This window comes from Hypanus sabinus, chromosome 11 (genome assembly GCF_030144855.1).
Source record: "Hypanus sabinus isolate sHypSab1 chromosome 11, sHypSab1.hap1, whole genome shotgun sequence".
NCBI classification, from domain to species: Eukaryota; Metazoa; Chordata; class Chondrichthyes; order Myliobatiformes; family Dasyatidae; genus Hypanus; species Hypanus sabinus.
The window spans coordinates 112,731,696-112,751,078 of record NC_082716.1 but is presented as its reverse complement, the minus strand read 5'-3'; the positions used below and the strand labels follow the sequence as shown (position 1 = coordinate 112,751,078).

Genomic DNA, 19,383 nt, shown 5'->3' with positions numbered 1-19,383 from the left:
CGACGTGGACTAGATGGGCTGAAGGACACATTTCTGTGCTGTAGTGCTCTATGACTCCAAGCATCTTAAAGGAGGAGAGGAGGGCAGGGGTCTACTTACTAATCCTCAGGTCCTTGTGAAATCAGTGTTTGCTTTGAGTAATTCAATGCATAAGCCAAAATAGCTCCCTGTCCTACATGCCTATGTCAGGATGCTGTTCATCGACTAAAGCCATCGTTCCCACAATTCTGATCGAGAAGTTGCAGAACCTGGGCCTCTCTACCTCCGTCTGCAACTGGATCCTCGACTTCCTAACCAGAAGACCACAGACTGTGCGGATTGGTGATAACTCCTCCTCCTCGCTGATGATCAACACTGGCGCGCCTCAGGGGTGTGTGCTTAGCCCACTGCTCTACTCTGTGTATACACTGTGTGGCTAGACACAACTCAAATGCCATCTACAAAATTGCTGACGATAGAGCCATTGTTGGTAGAATCTCAGGTGGTGATGAGAGGGCGTACAGGAGAGAGATATGCCAACTAGTGGAGTGGTGCCGCAGCAACAACCTGGCACTCAATGTCAGTAAGATGAAAGAGCTGATTGTGGACTTCAGGAAGGGTAAGATGAAGGAACACATACCAATCCTCATAGAGGGATCAGAAGTAGAGAGAGTGAGCAGCTTCAAGTTCCTGGGTGCCAAGATCTCTGAGGATCTAACCTGGTCCCAACATATTAATGTAGTTATAAAGAAGGCAAGACAGTGGCTATACTTTATAAGGAGTTTGAAGAGATCTGGCATATCAAAAAATACACTCAAAAGCTTTTTTGGATGTACCATGGAGCATATTCTGACAGTCTGGTATGGAGGGGCTACTGCACAGGACCAAAATAAGCTGCAGAGGGTTGTAAATTTAGTCAGCTCCATCTTGGGTACTAGCCTACAAAGTACCCAGGACATCTTTAGGGAGCTGTGTCTCAGAAAGGCAGTGTCCATTATTAAGGACCTCCAGCAGCCAGGGCATGCCCTTTTCTCACTGTTACCATCAGGTAGGAGGTACAAAAGCCTGAAGGCACACACTCAGTGATCCAGGAACAGTTTCTTCCCCTCTGCCATCTGATTCCTAAATGGACATTGAACCCGTGAACACTACCTCACTTTTTTAATATATAGTATTCCTGTTTTTTGCACTATTTTAATCTATTCAATATATGTATACTGTGATTGATTTACTCGCTTATTTATTACTATTATGATTTTTTTTCTTCTAGATTATGTCTTGCATTGAACTGCTGCTGCTAAGTTAACAAATTTCACATCACATGCCGGTGATAATAAACCTGATTCTGATTCTCCCTGGTCCCTGAGACTGGGGGATTCCTGATGCTTGGAACATGAAACAGCTGCTGCTCACTTGCCAAGTCCTGGTTATGTGACCACTGACACCAGGCAGACAATCTCTGAAAAGTATTGATAATGGCTGGGGTCACCCATCTTGTAAAGACACTGCCCAGAAGAAGGCAATGGTAGACCACTTCTGTAGAAAAGTTTGCCAAAAACAATCACAGTCATGGAAAGACTATAATTGCCCAAGTCATAGACACGGCACATAACAAGTAAACAAACGATGGTGAGGTGGCCTTCATTAGACAGGAGAAGGAGTTCAGGAATCGTAAGGTAATAAGTTCTGTAAAACCCTGGTTCGACCACACCTGGAATATTTTGTTCAATTTCAGTCACCTCATTATGGGAAGGATGTGAAAGCTTTGAGGGGGGAGGTGGGGTGCAGAGGACATTTACCAGGGTGCTGCCTGGATTTTCCAAGAACAATCAAGGTCATGCAAACACCATGAACCCTCCATCATATGACATGGCACATAATGGTTATGTCAGAGCACTTGGCACATAATGATGATGTCATATGACACAGCACATAACAATGATGTCGGAGCACATGGCACATAATGATGACGGTGGTGAATCCATACTCGTTCTTGCAAAAGTCCTATATCTCCAGAAACTAACAGAAGGATTAGAGGGAAGTGTGTCTTGGGAAGAAGCTGCGTTGAAACATGGTACCTCCACGGTGGCTTTGTATGTCAGGTCTGGTTTCTTTTTCAGCTTCTTCTCTAAGTAGCTGCTGGCCTCGATCTGTTTAACCCCTGCAGTGGTGGCCTTGAAGCCGCAGTAATAACCAGCTGGGTCACACTTGTACAGTTGCGGTCCGCGTTCGCCATCCATGGCCAGGAGTATCATGCCTGCCAAGCAATAACGAGAAAGGAGGTGGTAAATAGTTCCCTGGAGTGATAAGATAGACTCTTGACCTCACAATCTACTTCGTTATGATCTTGCACTTTATCGTTAACCAGCACTGTGCTTTCTCTGGAGCTGTTACACTGGAGTCTGCATTGGTGTTGTTTTATCTTGTTCTGCCTCAATGCATTGTGTATGAACAGTGTATAAGACAAGCTTGTCACCGTGTCTCCGAGAGGACCACAGCCTTATTTTAAGATTTGAAGGCTTGCGTGCCTCAATGACCCGGACAGCTCTGTTGGCTGAAATCAGGGCTTTATGCTTTGGCTCTTGGTAGGGTCACCTGTGTCAAAAAGGTAGAGGCCAGACTAAGAGTGATCCACCTGTCCTCCTGGTTCGGGAGTTTAGTTCAGAGCTAACAACCCTGACTGGTCAAACAAAACTGTTACTGAAACAACAATGAAGAGTCCTTCTACAGCTGAGGATGTCCAAGGACAGACAGAGATGGAGGTCCTTAGCTCAAGGGCGTAACAGGCAGTAACTAACAATGATGAGCCAATTCCAAAGCAAGTTTCAACACTGGTTGGTGAACTATAAGCAAGATTCGTTTAGTGGTGAACTGCACGGATGGGACTAGCAGAACGTAAGTATGCACATGACTCATACAGAATAGAACAACTGGAAATAGTCAGCTGAAGATGCAGCTATAAAGACAGCAAGACGATGGCTGTATATCATTTGGAGTTTGAGGAGATTTGAAAATTTCTGTGGATGTACCATGCAGAGTGTTCTGACTGGCAGCGTCCCCGTCTGGTATGCGGGGGTGGGGGGGGGGGTGCTACTACACAGGTTCGGTGGGTTTCAGTAAAGCATTTGATAAGGTTCCCCATGTGAGGCTCCTTCAGAAAGTAACGAGGCATGGGATCCAAGGGGACATTGCTTTGTGGATCGAGAACTGGCTTGCCCACAGAAGGCAAAAGGTGGTTGTAGACGGGTCATATTCCGCATGGAGGTCGGTGACCAGTGGTGTGTCTGTTCTGGGATCCCTACTCTGTGACTTTTATAAACAACCTGGATGAAGAAGTAGAAGGGTGGGTTAGTAGGTTTGCTGATGACACAAAGGTTGGGGGTGTTGTGGACAGTGTGGAGAGTTGTCAGAGGTTATAGCGGGACATTGATAGGATGAAAAATTGGGCTGAGAGGTGGCAGATGGACTTCAACCCAGACAAGTGTGAGGTGGTTCATTTTGGTAGGTCAAATTTGAAGACAGAATATAGCATTAATGGTAAGACTCTTGGCAGTGTGGAGGATCAGAGAGATCTTGGGGTCTGTGTCCACAGGACACTCAAAGCTGCTGCGCAGGTTGATAGTGTTGTTAAGAAGGCGTACGGTGTATTGGCCTTCATCAACCGTGGGATTGAGTTTAAGAGCCGAGAGGTAATGTTACAGCTATATAGGACCCTGGTCAGACCCCACTTGGAGTACTGTGTTCGGTTCTGTTTGCCTCACTACAGGAAGGATTTGGAAACAATAGAGACAGTGCAGAGGAGATTTACGAGGATGTTGCCTGGATTGGAAGGTATATGTTATGAGAATACATTGAGTGAACTCAGCCTTTTCTCCTTGGAGTGATGGAGGATGAGAGGTGACCTAATAGAGGTGTATAAGATGATAAGAGGCATTGATTGTATGGATAGTTACAGGCTTTTCCCCAGGGCTGAAATGGTTAACACAAGGTTAACTTCATAGTTTTAAGGTGCTTGGAAATAGGTACCTATCAGGGGTAAGTTTTTCCACACAGAAAGTGGTGGGTGTGTAGAATGCACTGCTGGTGGCAATGGTGGAGGTGGATACAATAGGGTCGTTTAAGAGCCTCTTAGATAGGTACGTGGAGTTTACAAAAATAGAGGGCTATGCACTAGGGGAGTTCTAGGCAGTCTCCAGAATAGGTTACAGGGTTGGCACAACATTGTGGGCTGAAGGGCCTGTAATGTGCTGTAGATTTCTACGTTCTATGTTCTAAGCTGCAGAGAGTTATAAAATGACTCAGCTCCATCACGGGTACTAGCCTCTGTAGTATCCAGGACATCCTCAAGGAGCGATGCCTCAGAAAGGCACCATTTGTTATTAAGGACTCCACCACCAAGGACATGCCCTCTTCTCATTGTGACCATCAGGGAGGGGGTACAGAAGCATGAAGACACATACTCAACAATTCAGGAACAACTTCCCCCGTCATCTGATTTCTGAATGGCCATTGAACCCATGAACACTGCCTCACTACTTTTTTATTTTTATTTTGCACTACTTATTTAATTTAACTATTTAATATACATATACAGTGCCTATAAAAACTATTCAACCCCCTTGGAAGTTTTTATGTTATATTGTTTTGCAACATTGAATCACAGTGGATTAATTTGGCTTTCTTTGACACTGATCAACAGAAAAAAGACTCTTTCATGTCAAAGTGAAAACAAATCTCTACATAAAGTGATCTGAATTAATTAAAATTTAAAGCACAAAAAGATTGCATAAGTATTCACCCCCTTTAATATGACACACCAAATCATCACTGGTGCAACCAATTGGTTTTAGAATTACTTAGGGTGCCCTAGCTATATATAAACCTGTGGGCAGCCAAGGTGTTTCAATTGATTGTAGTAAAATTACACCTGTATCTGGAAGGTCCAACTGCTGGTGAGTCAGTGTCCTGGCAAAAACTACACCATGAAGTCAAATGGACACTCAAAGCAACTCCATGAAAGGGGTATTGAAAGCACAAGTCAGGAGATGGATACGAGAAAATTTCCAAGTCATTGAATATCCCTTGGAGTACAGTTAAGTCAATCGTCAAGAAATAGAAAGAATATGGCATAGCTGTAGATCTGCCAAGAGCAGGCCGTCCTCAAAAAATGACTAACCGTGCAAGAAGGGAACTAGTGCGGGAGGCCACCAAGAGACCTATGACAACTCTGGAGGGGTTACAAGCATCAGTGGCTGAGCTGGGAGAGACAGCACATACAACAACTGTTGCCCAGGAGCTATATGGGAGAGTGGCAAAGAGAAAGCCACTGTTGAAAAAATTCACATGAATTCTCAGCTGGAGTTTACCAGAAGGTATGTGGGAGATTCTGAAGTCAGCTGGAACAAAGTTCTAAGGTCTGATGAAACCAAAACCAGCAAGAATGGCAGGAATGCTCCACTACCAGATGAACTCAACACCTTCTATTCGTGCTTTGAAAGGGAGAACACAACTACAGCTGTGAAGATCCCTGCTGCACTTGATGACCCTGTGATCTCCATCTCAGAGGCCGATGTTAGACTGTCTTTAAAGAGGGCGAACCCTCGTAAGGCAAAAGGTCCCGATGGAGTACCTGGTAAGGCTCTGAAAACCTGTGCCAACCAACTGGCAGGAGTATTCAAGGACATTTTCAACCTCCCACTGCTACGGGTGGAAGTTCTCACTTGCTTCAAAAGGCAACAATTATACCAGTGCCGAAGAAGAATAATGTGGGCTGCCTTAATGACTATCACCCAGTAGCACTCACATCGACAGTGATGAAATGCTTTGAGAGGTTGTTCATGACTAGACTGAACTCCTGTCTCAGCAAGGACCTGGACCCATTGCAATTTGCCTATCGCCACAATAGGTCAACGGCAGACACAATCTCTATGGCTCTTCACATGACTTTAAACCACCCGGACAACACAATCACCTACGTCAGGATGCTGTTCATTGACTATAGCTCAGCATTTAATACCATCATTCCCACAATCCTGATTGAGAAGTTGCAGAACCTGGGCCTCTCTACCTCCGTCTGCAACTGGATCCTTGACTTCCTAACCGGAAGACCACAATCTATACGGATTGGTGATAACATCTCCTCCTCGCTGATGATCAGCACCGGTGCACCTCAGGGGTGTGTGCTTCGCCCACTGCTCTACTCTCTCTATATACTCATGATTGTGTGGCTAGGCATAGCTCAAATACCATCTATAGATTTGCAGATTATCCAACCATTGTTGGTAGAATCTCAGGTGGTGATGAGAGGGCGTACAGGAGAGAGATATGCCAACTAGTGGAGTGGTGCCGCAGCAACAACCTGGCACTCAATGTCAGTAAGACAAGAGCTGATTGTGGACTTCAGGAAGGGTAAGACGAAGGAACACATACCAATCCTCATGGAGGGGTCAGAAGTGGAGAGAGTGAGCAGCTTCAAGTTTCTGGGTGTCAAGATCTCTGAGGATCTAACTTGGTCCCAACATATCGATGTAGTTATAAAGAAGGTAAGACAGCAGCTATACTTTATTAGGAGTTTGAAGAGATTTTGCACGTCAACAAATACACTCAAAAACTTCTATAGATGTACCATGGAGAGCATTCTGACGTGCTGCATCACTATCTGGTACAGGGGGGCTACTGCACAGGACTGAATGAAGCTGCAGAGGGTTGTAAATCTCGTCAGCTCCATCTTGGGTACTAGCCTACAAAGTACCCAGGACACCTTCAGGGAGCGGTGTCTCAGAAAGGCAGCGTCCATTACTAAGGGCCTCCAGCACCCAGGGCATGTCCTTTTATCAGTGTTACTGTCAGGGAGGAGGTACAGGATCCTGAAGGCACAGAACGATTCAGGAACAGCTTCTTCCCCTCCGTCATCCGATTCCTAAATAGACATTGAATCTTTGGACACTACCTCACTGTTTTTTTAATATACGATATTTCTGTTTTTGCACATTAAAAAAATTCAATGTACATAATTGATTTTCTTGTTTATTAATAATAATTATTATTTTAATTTTTTTCTCTGCTAGATTATTTATTGCATTGAACTGCTGCTGCTACATTAAAAAAATGTCACGTCATATGCCGGTGATAATAAACCTGATTCTGATTCTGAAAAATTGAGCCTTTTGGCCACAAGACTAAACACTATGTTTGGTGTAAGCCAAACACCACACATCGTTAAAGACACACCATCCCTACTGTGAAGCATGGTGGTGACTGTGTCATGCTGTGGGAATGCTTCACTGCAGCAAGCCCCAGAAGGATTGTGAAGATAGAGGGTAAAATGAATGCAGCAAAATACGGGGAGATCCTGGAGGAAAACCTGATGCAGTCTGCAAGAGAACTGTGACTTGGGAGAAGATTTGTTTTCCAGCAAGACAACGACCCCCAAGCATAAAACCAAAGCTACACAGGAATGGCTTTAAGACAACAAAGTTAATTTCTTTGAGTGGCCAAGTCAGGTCCAGACCTCAATTTAATTAAAAAATTGTGGCTGGACTTCAAGAGGCCTGTTCACTCATGATCCCTATGCATACTGACAGAACTTGAGCAGGTTTGTAAAGAAAGGAGAAAAATTACAGTGTCCGGATTTGTGAAGCTACTAGAGACCTATCCACACAGACTCAAGGCTGTAATTGCATCTACTAAATACTGAGTTGAAGCGGGTGAATACTTATGCAGAACATGACAGCCTATGTTCTATGATTTCCCTGTAACCTTCTTGAAGCCTGTTGCTAAGGACAATTCGCACCATTCTATCAAAGAGCCTTCTGCTGGAGGGTCTCTGTGATCTGTTGGGGGAGAGGAACTGTTGATATTTTGGGTTGAAACTCATTCATTAGGTTCAGAAACGTCAACAATTCCTTTCTCCGCCACAGAGTTTGTTTGGCCTGCTGAGTCCTTCCAGAAAACCGTGAGCTGCTCCAGATTTACCATCTTGGTCTCCGTTATCAAACAGCGTTTCAAATCCTGACTGCAGACAAGGATTAAAGATAAGAATTATTTGTCACATACAGTGAAAGGTGACGTTGGCAGCAGTGACCAACACGGTATGAGGACGTGCCTGGAGCAGACCACAATTGCTGTCGTGCTCCTGGTGCCAACGTAGCATGCCCACAACTCACTAACCCCAAATCAAACATCTTTGGACTGTGGGAAGAAACCGGAACACCCAGAGGTCACCAGGAGAACGTACGGACACCTTACTGGCAGTTGCAGGAATTGAACCCTCAATATAGTTTTATGCTACAGTAACCTCCCCCCCCCCACCCCAGCAACTATTCTCAGCGTAAAGTCGAAATGTACTCACAACAGCCTAAGGGTCTCATCTCGGCATTCTGAGTGTAGACCTGCGAGATGTCGGCCATTCTCTTGCACAGCATGTCTACTGGGATGTCATATCCAAACTTATACTTCCAGTTGGCAGCCTCGTGACGAGCTCTCTGGACCTGCGACCGGCAGTCCGCTGGTTACATTGGGAGGGCGGGGGCATAGAAGTGTCAGAGAGAAAAGTGCGTTAAACACAGTTGCCATGGCGATGAAAGAACGGGCCCACAAGCAAGTGGCGAAGAGGACTAACCTAGCATGCCTGTCATGACGCAGCCGATCTTGTCCGTCAGGCGGTGCATGTTGGTCACAGTGCTGGCGTCAATCAGCTTATCCTGAAATACAACAAGCTGAGGGTCAGATGTTGGAAGTCTGAATCTCCAGCAGAAAGAGCTGGAGTTACTCACTTTGTCACAGTCAAGATTAATTTATTACCAAGCAGTGCGATCACTGGAATCGAGTATGATGTGGGAGATCTGTGATGATGGACATGGCCCATAACTGTTTTTGAACCCAGTGGTGTGGGACCTCCTGCCCAATGGTAACAGTGAGAGGATGGCATGGGCTGAGTGGTGGGGATCTGTGACGATGGACGTGGCCCATAACTGTTTTTGAACCCAGTGGTGTGGGACCTCCTGCCCAATGGTAACAGTGAGAGGATGGCATGGGCTGAGTGGTGGGGATCTGTGACGATGGACGTGGCCCATAACTGTTTTTGAACCCGGTGGTGTGGGACCTCCTGCCCAATGGTAACAGTGAGAGGATGGCATGGGCTGAGTGGTGGGGATCTGTGATGATGGATGTGAATAATAACCCACGGAAGAAGTCAGTAGAAGGTATTGTGTAAGACTGTTACTGACATGGTAGGCGTATCTGTTTGTATTCAGGGAATGACAAATATAGACTGAGATTTAGAATGTGAGGAGAATCTTCTTAAATAGTTCCCTTGTTTTTTACTGTTTTGCCCAGAGCATGTCAGAAACCCAACTAAGTGATACAGGAGGTTGGCCCAAAACTGTTTATTCCTCTCTATAGATGCTGCCTGACCTGCTGAGTTCATCCAGCATTTTTTTGTATTTGTGTTGCTCTGGATTTCCAGCATCTGCAGAATTCTTTGCATGATTGATGCTGTAATTGTTTTGCCATTATGTAATCAAAATGATTTTCCCCCAGCTGAATGTGATATTAATAACTCGTGTGCTTTTTTAAAAATGTGCTGAAAATGAACTGGGCACTCCCAAGTATGAATCACCACTGAGTCCCTGACTATTGCCCCTCGAAAGGGACAGAGGGTGCCGTCAAGTCCTGCACAATGGTCCTATCGTGGGTGGGGGAGGGGTGGATTTTAGATCACATGGCCCTGCTACTCAGCACCGGATAGTCCAGGGGCATCTTGGAGAGGAAACAAAAAACTAGTCGGCAGGTCAGGCAGCGTCTGCAGAGGGTAGAATGCCGTTAGCATTTCTCTCAACGGCCTTCCAGCAGAACAGGAAAGGTGAGAAAAGGGAAAACACGAGGAAATCTGCAGATGCTGGAAATTCAAACAACAACACACACAAAATGCTGGTGGAACACAGCAGGCCAGGCAGCATCTACAGGGAGAAGCACTGTCAACGAAGGGTCTCGGCCCGAAATGTCGACAGCGCTTCTCCTTATAGATGTTGCCTGGCCTGCTGTGTTCCACCAGCATTTTGTGTGTGTTGTTGTAAGGTAAGAAAAGGCTTTAGTTTTAATTTGCAGAAAGGGTGGGGGTAGGAAGGTTAGGACAAAGGGAATGTCTCTGATAGGGTGTGGACAGGGTTGCCGTGATGACGTGTTATCTATGAAGCCGTCTGATTGGCAGATTACTGACTACATCCTGGTTTGTCAGTTGAGAAACAGACTGCTGCAATAATGATAATAATTTATAAACACCAGAGATCCTGCAGATGCTGGAAACCATGAGAAACACACACAAAATGCTGGAGGAACTTAGCAGGTCAGACAGTGTCTATGGTCAGAGTAACACACACAAAATGCTGGAGGAACTTAGCAGGTCAGACAGTGTCTATGGTCAGAGTAACACACACAAAATGCTGGAGGAACTCAGCAGGTCAGACAGTGTCTCTGGTCAGAGTAACACACACAAAATGCTGGAGGAACTCAGCAGGTCAGACAGTGTCTGTGGACAGAGTAACACACACAAAATGCTGGAGGAACTCAGCAGGTCAGACAGTGTCTATGGTCAGAGTAACACACACAAAATGCTGGAGGAACTCAGCAGGTCAGACAGTGTCTGTGGACAGAGTAACACACACAAAATGCTGGAGGAACTCAGCAGGTCAGACAGTGTCTATGGTCAGAGTAACACAAACAAAATGCTGAAGGAACTCGGCAGGTCAGACAGTGTCTATGGACAGAGTAACACACACAAAATGCTGGAGGAACTCAGCAGGTCAGACAGCATCAATGAAACAGAGTAAACAGTCAACATTTTGGGCCAAGACCCTTCTTCAAGATCCAGCTAGCCTCTTGCTTCCCTCTCCACCTTTTTATTTTGGCACTTTAGCACTCCCTTCTCCATCCTGAAGAAGGGTCTTGGCCCAAAACGTCCACTATTTATTCATCCCCAACGTTAGGATTGATTCCCTATATTGGCCATGGGTAATCTTGGGGGTTTGACTGCCTGCCAAATTATTGAATGTGTTCTTGCTGTTTACCAAGAGTTTCTGTCTTTGTGTCGTTTTATCTGAAGCTCTTTGTCTTCTTGTCCAATTATATAGATTGCCTTTTTACCCACCATTATTCTCATCCTCGCAAAGACAGTCGCATATTCCTTCAGCTGTACCATAGAGAGAGCATTCTAAGTGGCTGCATCGCCAGTCTGGTATGATGGGAGATGGGGGCAGCTACTGCACAACATCGAATTAAGCTGCAGAGATTTGCAAACTGAGTCAGCCTCCATCATGAGCACTGGCCTCCCAGCATCTTCAACGAGCAATACCTCAAAAATGTGGCCTCCACCATTAAGACAAGAAAGTCTGCAGATGCTGGAAATCGAAAGCAGCACCTTCCTGAAGAAGGGTCTCATCCCAAAACGTAGACTATGTATTTCCATGGATCCTGCCAGACCTGCAGAGCTCCCCCAGCATCTTGTGTGTGTTGCTCAAGATTTCCGGCATCTGCAGAACTTACAGTGTTTACGATTTAATTTAATCTCAATTTAGTAATAGAAATAAAAAAGTGGTGCGTAGTGTTCATGGGTTCAGTGTTCATTCAGAAATCGGATGGCAGAGGGGAAGAAGCTGTTCCTGAATCGCTGAGTGTGTATCTTCAGGCTCCTGTACCTCCTCCCTGATGGTGGAGGGGAAGAAGCTGTTCCTGAATCGCTGAGTGTGTATCTTCAGGCTCCTGTACCTCCTCCCTGATGGCGGAGGGGAAGAAGCTGTTCCTGAATCGCTGAGTGTGTATCTTCAGGCTCCTGTACCTCCTCCCTGATGGCGGAGGGGAAGAAGCTGTTCCTGAATCGCTGAGTGTGTATCTTCAGGCTCCTGTACCTCCTCCCTGATGGCAGAGGGGAAGAATCTGTTCCTGAATCGCTGAGTGTGTGTCTTCAGGCTCCTGTACCTCCTCCCTGATGGCAGAGGGGAAGAAGCTGTTCCTGAATCGCTGAGTGTGGGTCTTCAGGCTCCTGTACCTCCTCCCTGATGGCAGAGGGGAAGAAGCTGTTCCTGAATCACTGAGTGTGTATCTTCAGGCTCCTGTACCTCCTCCCTGATGGCAGCAATGAGAAGAGGACATGTCCTGGGTGATTGCTGTTTAACAATATCCTGGACACTATGGAGGCTTGTGCCCACGATGGAGCTCAGTTTACAGCTCTCTGTGGCTTATCTTGATTCTGTGCAGTAGACCGCCACCATAGCGGGCAGTGATGCAGTCGGAATGCTCTCCACGGGATATCTGTAGAAATTTATGTGTGTCTTTGGTGACATACCAATCTCCTAAAACTCCAAGTGAAATATGATGACTGTTATTCCTTCTTTGTAACTGCATCAATATGTTGTGTCCAAGATAGATCCTCAGAGATATTGGAACCCAGGAACTCGAAATTGCTCACTATTTCACCTTCTGATCCCTCTGTGAGGTCTGGCGTCTGTGTTTCCTTGTCCTAGATATAGGAGCCGATTTAGGCCATTGGGCCCATTCAGTCTTCCCTGCCATATGGCTGATATATTCTCCCCACAACATTTGATGCACTACTAGTGAAGAATCTATCACCCTCCATTAGGTAAATATACCTAATGACTCGACCTCCACACCTGTCTGGGGCAATGAATTCCACAGATTAACCACTTGTAGTGTATCTCTAAATTAAATATAAAAAATAAAGCGGTGAGACCGATGGGCACCTTAGTGGCTGAAGCCTGCAACAACACCATGATGGTTGACAGGAAATTATAACCATATAACAATTACAGCACGGAATCAGGCCATGTCGGCCCTTCTAGTCCGTGCAGAACGCTTACTCTCGCCTAGTCCCACCTACCCGCACTCAGCCCATAACCCTCCATTCTTTTCCAGTCCATATACCTATCCAATTTTTTTTAAATGACGAAATCGAACCTGCCTCTACCACTTCTACTGGAAGCTCGTTCAACACAGCTACCACTCTCTGAGTAAAGAAGTTCCCGCTCATGTTACCCATAACTCGTATAACCCATAACTTTTGCCCCTTAACTCTCAACTCATGTCCTCTTGTTTGAATCTCCCCTACTCTCAATGGAAAAAGCCTATCCACATCAACTCTATCTATCCCCCTCATAATTTTAAATACCTCAACCTTCTACACTCCAAAGAATAAAGACCTAAATTGTTCAACCTTTCCCTGTAACTTAGGTGCTGAAACCCCGGTAACATTCTAGTAAATCTTCTCTGTACTCTCTCTATTTTGTTGAAATGGCATGAGAAAGGTTGATTCTCAAATTAAATTGGCAAAAATGGACAGCAAAATGTGACCAAAAGCTCAAGAGATAAGTATAGTTCCTGTATGGAGACTCTGTGTAATGTAAGGAGTATTTTAATGTCTCTGGGCCGGTACTCTATGAGGAGACATCTCAGTGAAACCTACCGGATATTGAAGGCCTGGATAGAGAGGATTTTCCAGCCATGGGGAGGTCTAGGACCAGAGGGCACAATCTCAGAGTACAAGGACCTATACTGAGATGAGGAAGAATTTCTTCAGCCAGAGGGTGATGAATCTATGTAATATTTTGCCAAAAAGGACAGTGCGGCCAAGGAGTTGGGTGTTTGCCCTCTCACTTTGGAAGTAAAGGGTCCTTATGCCCGCTTCAAATTTGCAGAGACTGATAGGTTCTTGAATGGTAAGGGAGTTAAGGAGAACGCGGTTAAGAAAAAAAAATCAGCCTTGACTGAATGGTGGAGCAGACTCGATGGGCCGAATGGCCTGGGTCTACTCCTACATCTATGGTCCAATGCTTTTGCCAGCTTTAAAAGTGTTCTGATAATGCATCTATTTGAACAATTCTGATCACATTTTACAAATAATCAGGAGTTAATGATATTGGAGGCCTTTTGGTCCATTGATCTTTTAAAAATAAATTTTGCCAGGACAGATCTGTAACACATGAGGAGTGTTTCTGAGGGCTCTGGGGCTGTACTCACTGGAGTTTAGAAGAATGAGGTGGGGGGAGGGGATTCATCAAAACCTGTCAAATATTGAAAGGCCCAGATAGACTGGATGTGGAGAGGATGTTTCCTATGGTGGGGGAGTCTAGGACCAGAGGGGACAGATAGAGTGGATGTGGAAAGGATGTTTCCTATAGTGTGGGAGTCTAGGACCAGAGGACACAGATGGAGTGGATGTGGAGAGGATGTTTCCTATAGTGGGGGAGTCTAGGACCAGAGGACACAGATAGAGTGGATGTGGAGAGGATGTTTCCTATGGTGGGGGAGTCTAGGACCAGAGGACACAAGTAGAGTGGATGTGGAGAGGATGTTTCCTGTAGCGGGGGAGTCTAGGACCAGAGGACACAGATAGAGTGGATGTGGAGAGGATGTTTCCTGTAGTGGGGGAGTCTAGGACCAGAGGACACAGATAGAGTAGATGTGGAGAGGATGTTTCCTATTGTGGGGGAGTCTAGGACCAGAGGACACAGATAGAGTGGATGTGGAGAGGATGTTTCCTATAGTGGGGGAGTCTAGGACCAGAGGACACAGATAGACTTGGATGTGGAGAGGATGTTTCCTATAGTGGGGGAGTCTAGGACCAGAGGACACAGATAGAGTGGACCTGGAGAGGATGTTTCCTGTAGCGGGGGAGTCTAGGACCAGAGGACACAGATAGAGTGGATGTGGAGAGGATGTTTCCTGTAGTGGGGGAGTCTAGGACCAGAGGACACAGATGGAGTGGATGTGGAGAGGATGTTTCCTATAGTGGGGGAGTCTAGGACCAGAGGACACAGATAGAGTGGATGTGGAGAGGATGTTTCCTATGGTGGGGGAGTCTAGGACCAGAGGACACAAGTAGAGTGGATGTGGAGAGGATGTTTCCTATAGTATGGGAGTCTAGGACCAGAGGGCACAGATAGAGTGGATGTGGAGAGGATGTTTCCTATAGTGGGGGAGTCTAGGACAAGAGGACACAGATAGACTTGGATGTGGAGAGGATGTTTCCTATAGTGGGGGAGTCTAGGACCAGAGGACACAGATAGAGTGGATCTGGAGAGGATGTTTCCTGTAGCGGGGGAGTCTAGGACCAGAGGACACAGATAGAGTGGATGTGGAGAGGATGTTTCCTGTAGTGGGGGAGTCTAGGACCAGAGGACACAGATAGAGTGGATGTGGAGAGGATGTTTCCTATAGTGGGGGAGTCTAGGACCAGAGGGCACAGATAGACTGGATGCGGAGAGGATGTTTCCTGTAGTGGGGGAGTCTAGGACAAGAGGACACAGATAGAGTGGATGCGGAGAGGATGTTTCCTGTGGTGGGAGAGTCCAGAATTGGAGGCACAGCCACAGGAAACAAGGACATCCCTTTAGAGCAGAGATGAGGAGGAATTTCTTTAATTAGTCAGGTCACCAAAAGTTATGGGGAGAAGGCAGGAGAATGGGGTTAAATAAATCAGCCATGATAGATTGGCAGAGCAGACTTGATGGGCCAAATGGCCTAATTCTGCTTCTTTGTCTTATGGTCTTATGGTGTTGAGCAGCAGGCAGCAGGGGTAGGTGCAGGAAGGTAGGACACAGCTTGTGCACCACCACAACTCTCACAAAGCACCATCTATTCCCACCTTCCTCCACCAGGCTCATGTGATGAGGAAGTCAAGGATCCAGTTGCAGAGGGAAGTACAGATTCATTCTGAGAGTACGACTGTGTTGAACACCAAGCAGTCATCAATCGTTAGCAGCCTGGGGAAGGCATTGCTATTGTCCAGTATCCAAGGCAGAGTGGAGAGCAAATGAGATCGTGTCCGCTGTAGACCTATTGTTGTGATAGGCAAACTGCAGTGAGGCAGGAGTTGATTCTAGTCATGACCAACCTCTCAAAGCACTTCTTCACTGTAGACATGAGTGCTACTGGGCGGTTGTCGTTGAGGCAGGTCACCCTGTTCCGCTTTGGCACTGGTACGATTGACACCCCTTTGAGGCAGGTGAGAACCTCTAACTACAGCAGTCAGAGATTGAACATGTCCAGTTGGTTGGCACAGGTTGTCAGAGCCCTACCAGGTTCACCATTGGGACCTGACACCTGGGCGGTAGTCGTTGAGGCAGTTCACCCTGTTCTGCTTGGGCACTGGTACGATTGAACATGTCCAGGTTGTCAGAGCCCTACCAGGTTCACCATTGGGACCTGACACCTGGGCGATAGTCGTTGAGGCAGTTCACCCTGTTCTGCTTGGGCACTGGTAAGATTGAACATGTCCAGGTTGTCAGAGCCCTACCAGGTTCACCATTGGGACCTGACACCTGGGCGGTAGTCGTTGAGGCAGTTCACCCTGTTCTGCTTGGGCACTGGTACGATTGAACATGTCCAGGTTGTCAGAGCCCTACCAGGTTCACCATTGGGACCTGACACCTGGGCGGTAGTCGTTGAGGCAGTTCACCCTGTTCTGCTTGGGCACTGGTACGATTGAACATGTCCAGGTTGTCAGAGCCCTACCAGGTTCACCATTCGGACCTGACACCTTGCAAGAGTTCACCCTCTTGGAGACGTTCTGACGTCGGCCTCTGAGACTGAGGTCACAGGGTCACCTGATGCCGCAGGGAATCACACAGTGTAGTTTTGTTTCACAGTGTGCATAGAAGGCATTGCGCTCACCCGTGAGCGAAGCATCACAGCCATTCACGACGTTCGATCCTGCCGGACCGATGTGCATCCTATTCTGTCTCGAACTTCAATGGGACTCATTTATTTGCTCTTAAAACAACGCCAGCTGTTTGCCCAGAGCAGGGTTGTGTGGAGGGGCTGATAGGGCATGGGCACCCCTGAACTCTATAAGCACAGTAAGGAGCTACGTGTATTTTCTTAACATTTATATTAACATGAAGCAGATGAGCTTCTCAAAACACGCCCAGTCAGGGGAAGCGCCACTTCAGTGAAGGTGATGTTGTGTGATCCCCGTGAGAGCCCATGCCATGGGTGGAAGGGGAAGCGGGGAAATGGGGGAACGGAGGGGCGGAACAGGCAAACACGGGGAGGAGACCTACACTCACCACCACTTTCTTCTGCGTCACGACGACAACCGAGTCTTTCCCTCTGACGGCCACCGTGGTGAGACCACTCTGGCTGATGGCTTTGAAGGCATATTCTGAAAGGCACAAAAAGGAATGTGAGGTGCCCCTGACTAGCCCGAGTCAGTACGTTTTGGGTAAGTCGGCAGGGCAGTGCTGGGAATATGTGGCACCACTGGTGATGGCAACGAGATGATACTGTTCTCCTTCTCACGTTAAAATCGGTGGTTTTTTGGTTCTAGAGAAAAAAAGCAGCCAATGGCCCAGGGGCAGTACATGACCCTTCAATCAAAATCAAAGAACACTTCAAATGCTGTTAGTCCAGAGCAACACACGTCGAATGCTGGTCAGGCAGCGTCTATGGAGGGAAATGAACAGCTGACGTTTCGAGCTGAGACCCTTCAACAGGGCAGGAGAGAGGGGGAAAGAAGCCAGAATAAGGAAGTGGGGGAGGGGGAAGCAGTACGAGCTGGCAGATGGTAGGTGAGGGACAAGTTGGGTGGGGGAATGCAGTAAGAAGCTGGGAGGTGATAGGTGGAAGAGGTAAAGGGCTGAAGAAATAGGTATCTTATAGGTTAGAACAGAGGACCATGGGAGAAAAAAAGCTAATATGCTGAACCTGCATATTAGCCTTTGAGAATCCTATATCAGGGCAGATCTCTCAGCATTTAGGGAATTTGTTTTTTAATGACCTTCAGCAGAGGAGGCAGGAGATTGGGGCTGAGAGTGAAAAAGATCAGCAATGATGAAATGGTGGAGCAGATTCAATGGGCCAAATGGCCTAATTCTGCTCCTGTCTTACCTTATGGTCTTAAACCCAAACGTACATGTTTTCTTCTGCCCAATGGGCAAGGACAGAAGGGAGTTTACGTGGGAGCTGGGGTCTTTGGTAATGCTGGCTGCTTTCTTGAGGTAGCATTAAGTGTAAACAGAGCCCATGGAGGGGGAATTGATTTCTGTGATGCACTGGTCTGTGTCCACAACTCTCTGCAGTTTCTTAAACACAAGAGATTCTGCAGATGCTGGAAATCCAGAGTAACACGCATAACATGCTGGAGGAAATCAACAGGCCGGGTAGCATCCATGGAGGGGAATAAATGGTTGAACATTTGGCCAATTCTGCAGTTTCTTGCAGTCTTGGGCAGATGGGTTGCCCTTGCATCTGAGGCAGACAAATAGACTGATGGGGAGGTTTGCTAATGCTACTGGGGAGGGTTTAAACTAGATTTGCAGGGGGGTGGGAACCAAAGTGAAGAGGCAGAGGGTGGGGCATTTGGTGGACAAGTACAGACAGCATAGGGGGTTTGTAAAGAAGGATAAGCAGATGTTACAGCAAAGATGGACTCAGCTAGGTGGTTTGAGATGTGTCTATTTTAAGGGAAGGGTGAATTTAGATCATGATCAATACGTGGAACAATGAGTTGTGGCCATCTGTTGGATGTCTCAGGGGCTGAGTGTGCCGGGCTTTAGATGTTTCAAAAGGGACAGGGACGGAGGCAAAAGAGGTGGGGGAGTGGCATTGCTAATCAGAGATAGTGTCACGGCTGCAGAAAAGGAGGAAGTCAAGGAGGGATTGTCTACTGCGTCAGTGTGGGTGGAAGTCAGAAACAGGAAGGAGGCAATAACTACTGGGTGTTTTTATAGTTTCCCTTCCCCCCCCCCCCCCCACAATACTAACAGAGATATCAAGGAGCAAATAAGGAGGCAGATTCTGGAACGGTACAATAATAATAGGGTTGTTGTGATGGGAGATAATAAATTTCCTAATATTGACTGGCACCTACTTACAGCAAGGGGTTTAGATGGGGTGGAGTTTGTTCGGTGTGTTCAGGAAGGTTTCCTGACACAATATGTAGATAAGCCAACTAGAGGAGAGGCTGTACTTGATCTGGTATTGGGAAATGAACCTGGTCAGTGGTCAGATCTCTCAGTGGGAGAGCATTTCGGAGATAGTGATCATAACTTTATCTCCTTTATCATAGCGCTGGAGAGGGATGGGAGCAGACAATTTGGGAAAACATTTAATTGGAGGAGGGGAAAATATGATGCTATTAGACAAGAACTTGGGAACATAAATTGGGAACAGATGCTCTCAGGGAAATGCACGACAGAAATGTGGTAAATGTTCAGGGACCATTTGTATGGAGTTCTGCATAGGTATGTTCCATTGAGGTAAGGAAAGGATGGTAGGGTTAAAGAACCATGGGGTACAAAGGATGTAGAATATCTAGTTAAGAAGAAAACAAAACTAGGTACTGATAGGATTCTAGAAAATTACAAGGTTGCCAGGAAGGAGTTTAAGAATGAG

At 46.5% G+C, this 19,383-nt stretch overlaps 1 protein-coding gene across 1 annotated transcript in view; it reads right to left on the bottom strand.

Moving 5' to 3' along the window:
• Positions 1-19,383, bottom strand: part of LOC132402299 (proteasome subunit alpha type-6-like) — a 39,706-nt gene that overhangs the window by 9,907 nt on the left and 10,416 nt on the right. The window contains exons 2-5 of the mRNA XM_059985163.1: positions 17,058-17,152; positions 8,600-8,681; positions 8,330-8,485; positions 2,058-2,236 (exon numbers count right to left, since the gene is read on the bottom strand). Coding sequence (XP_059841146.1) covers positions 2,058-2,236; positions 8,330-8,485; positions 8,600-8,681; positions 17,058-17,152 — 512 coding nt within the window. The remainder of the gene's footprint in view (positions 1-2,057; positions 2,237-8,329; positions 8,486-8,599; positions 8,682-17,057; positions 17,153-19,383) is intronic.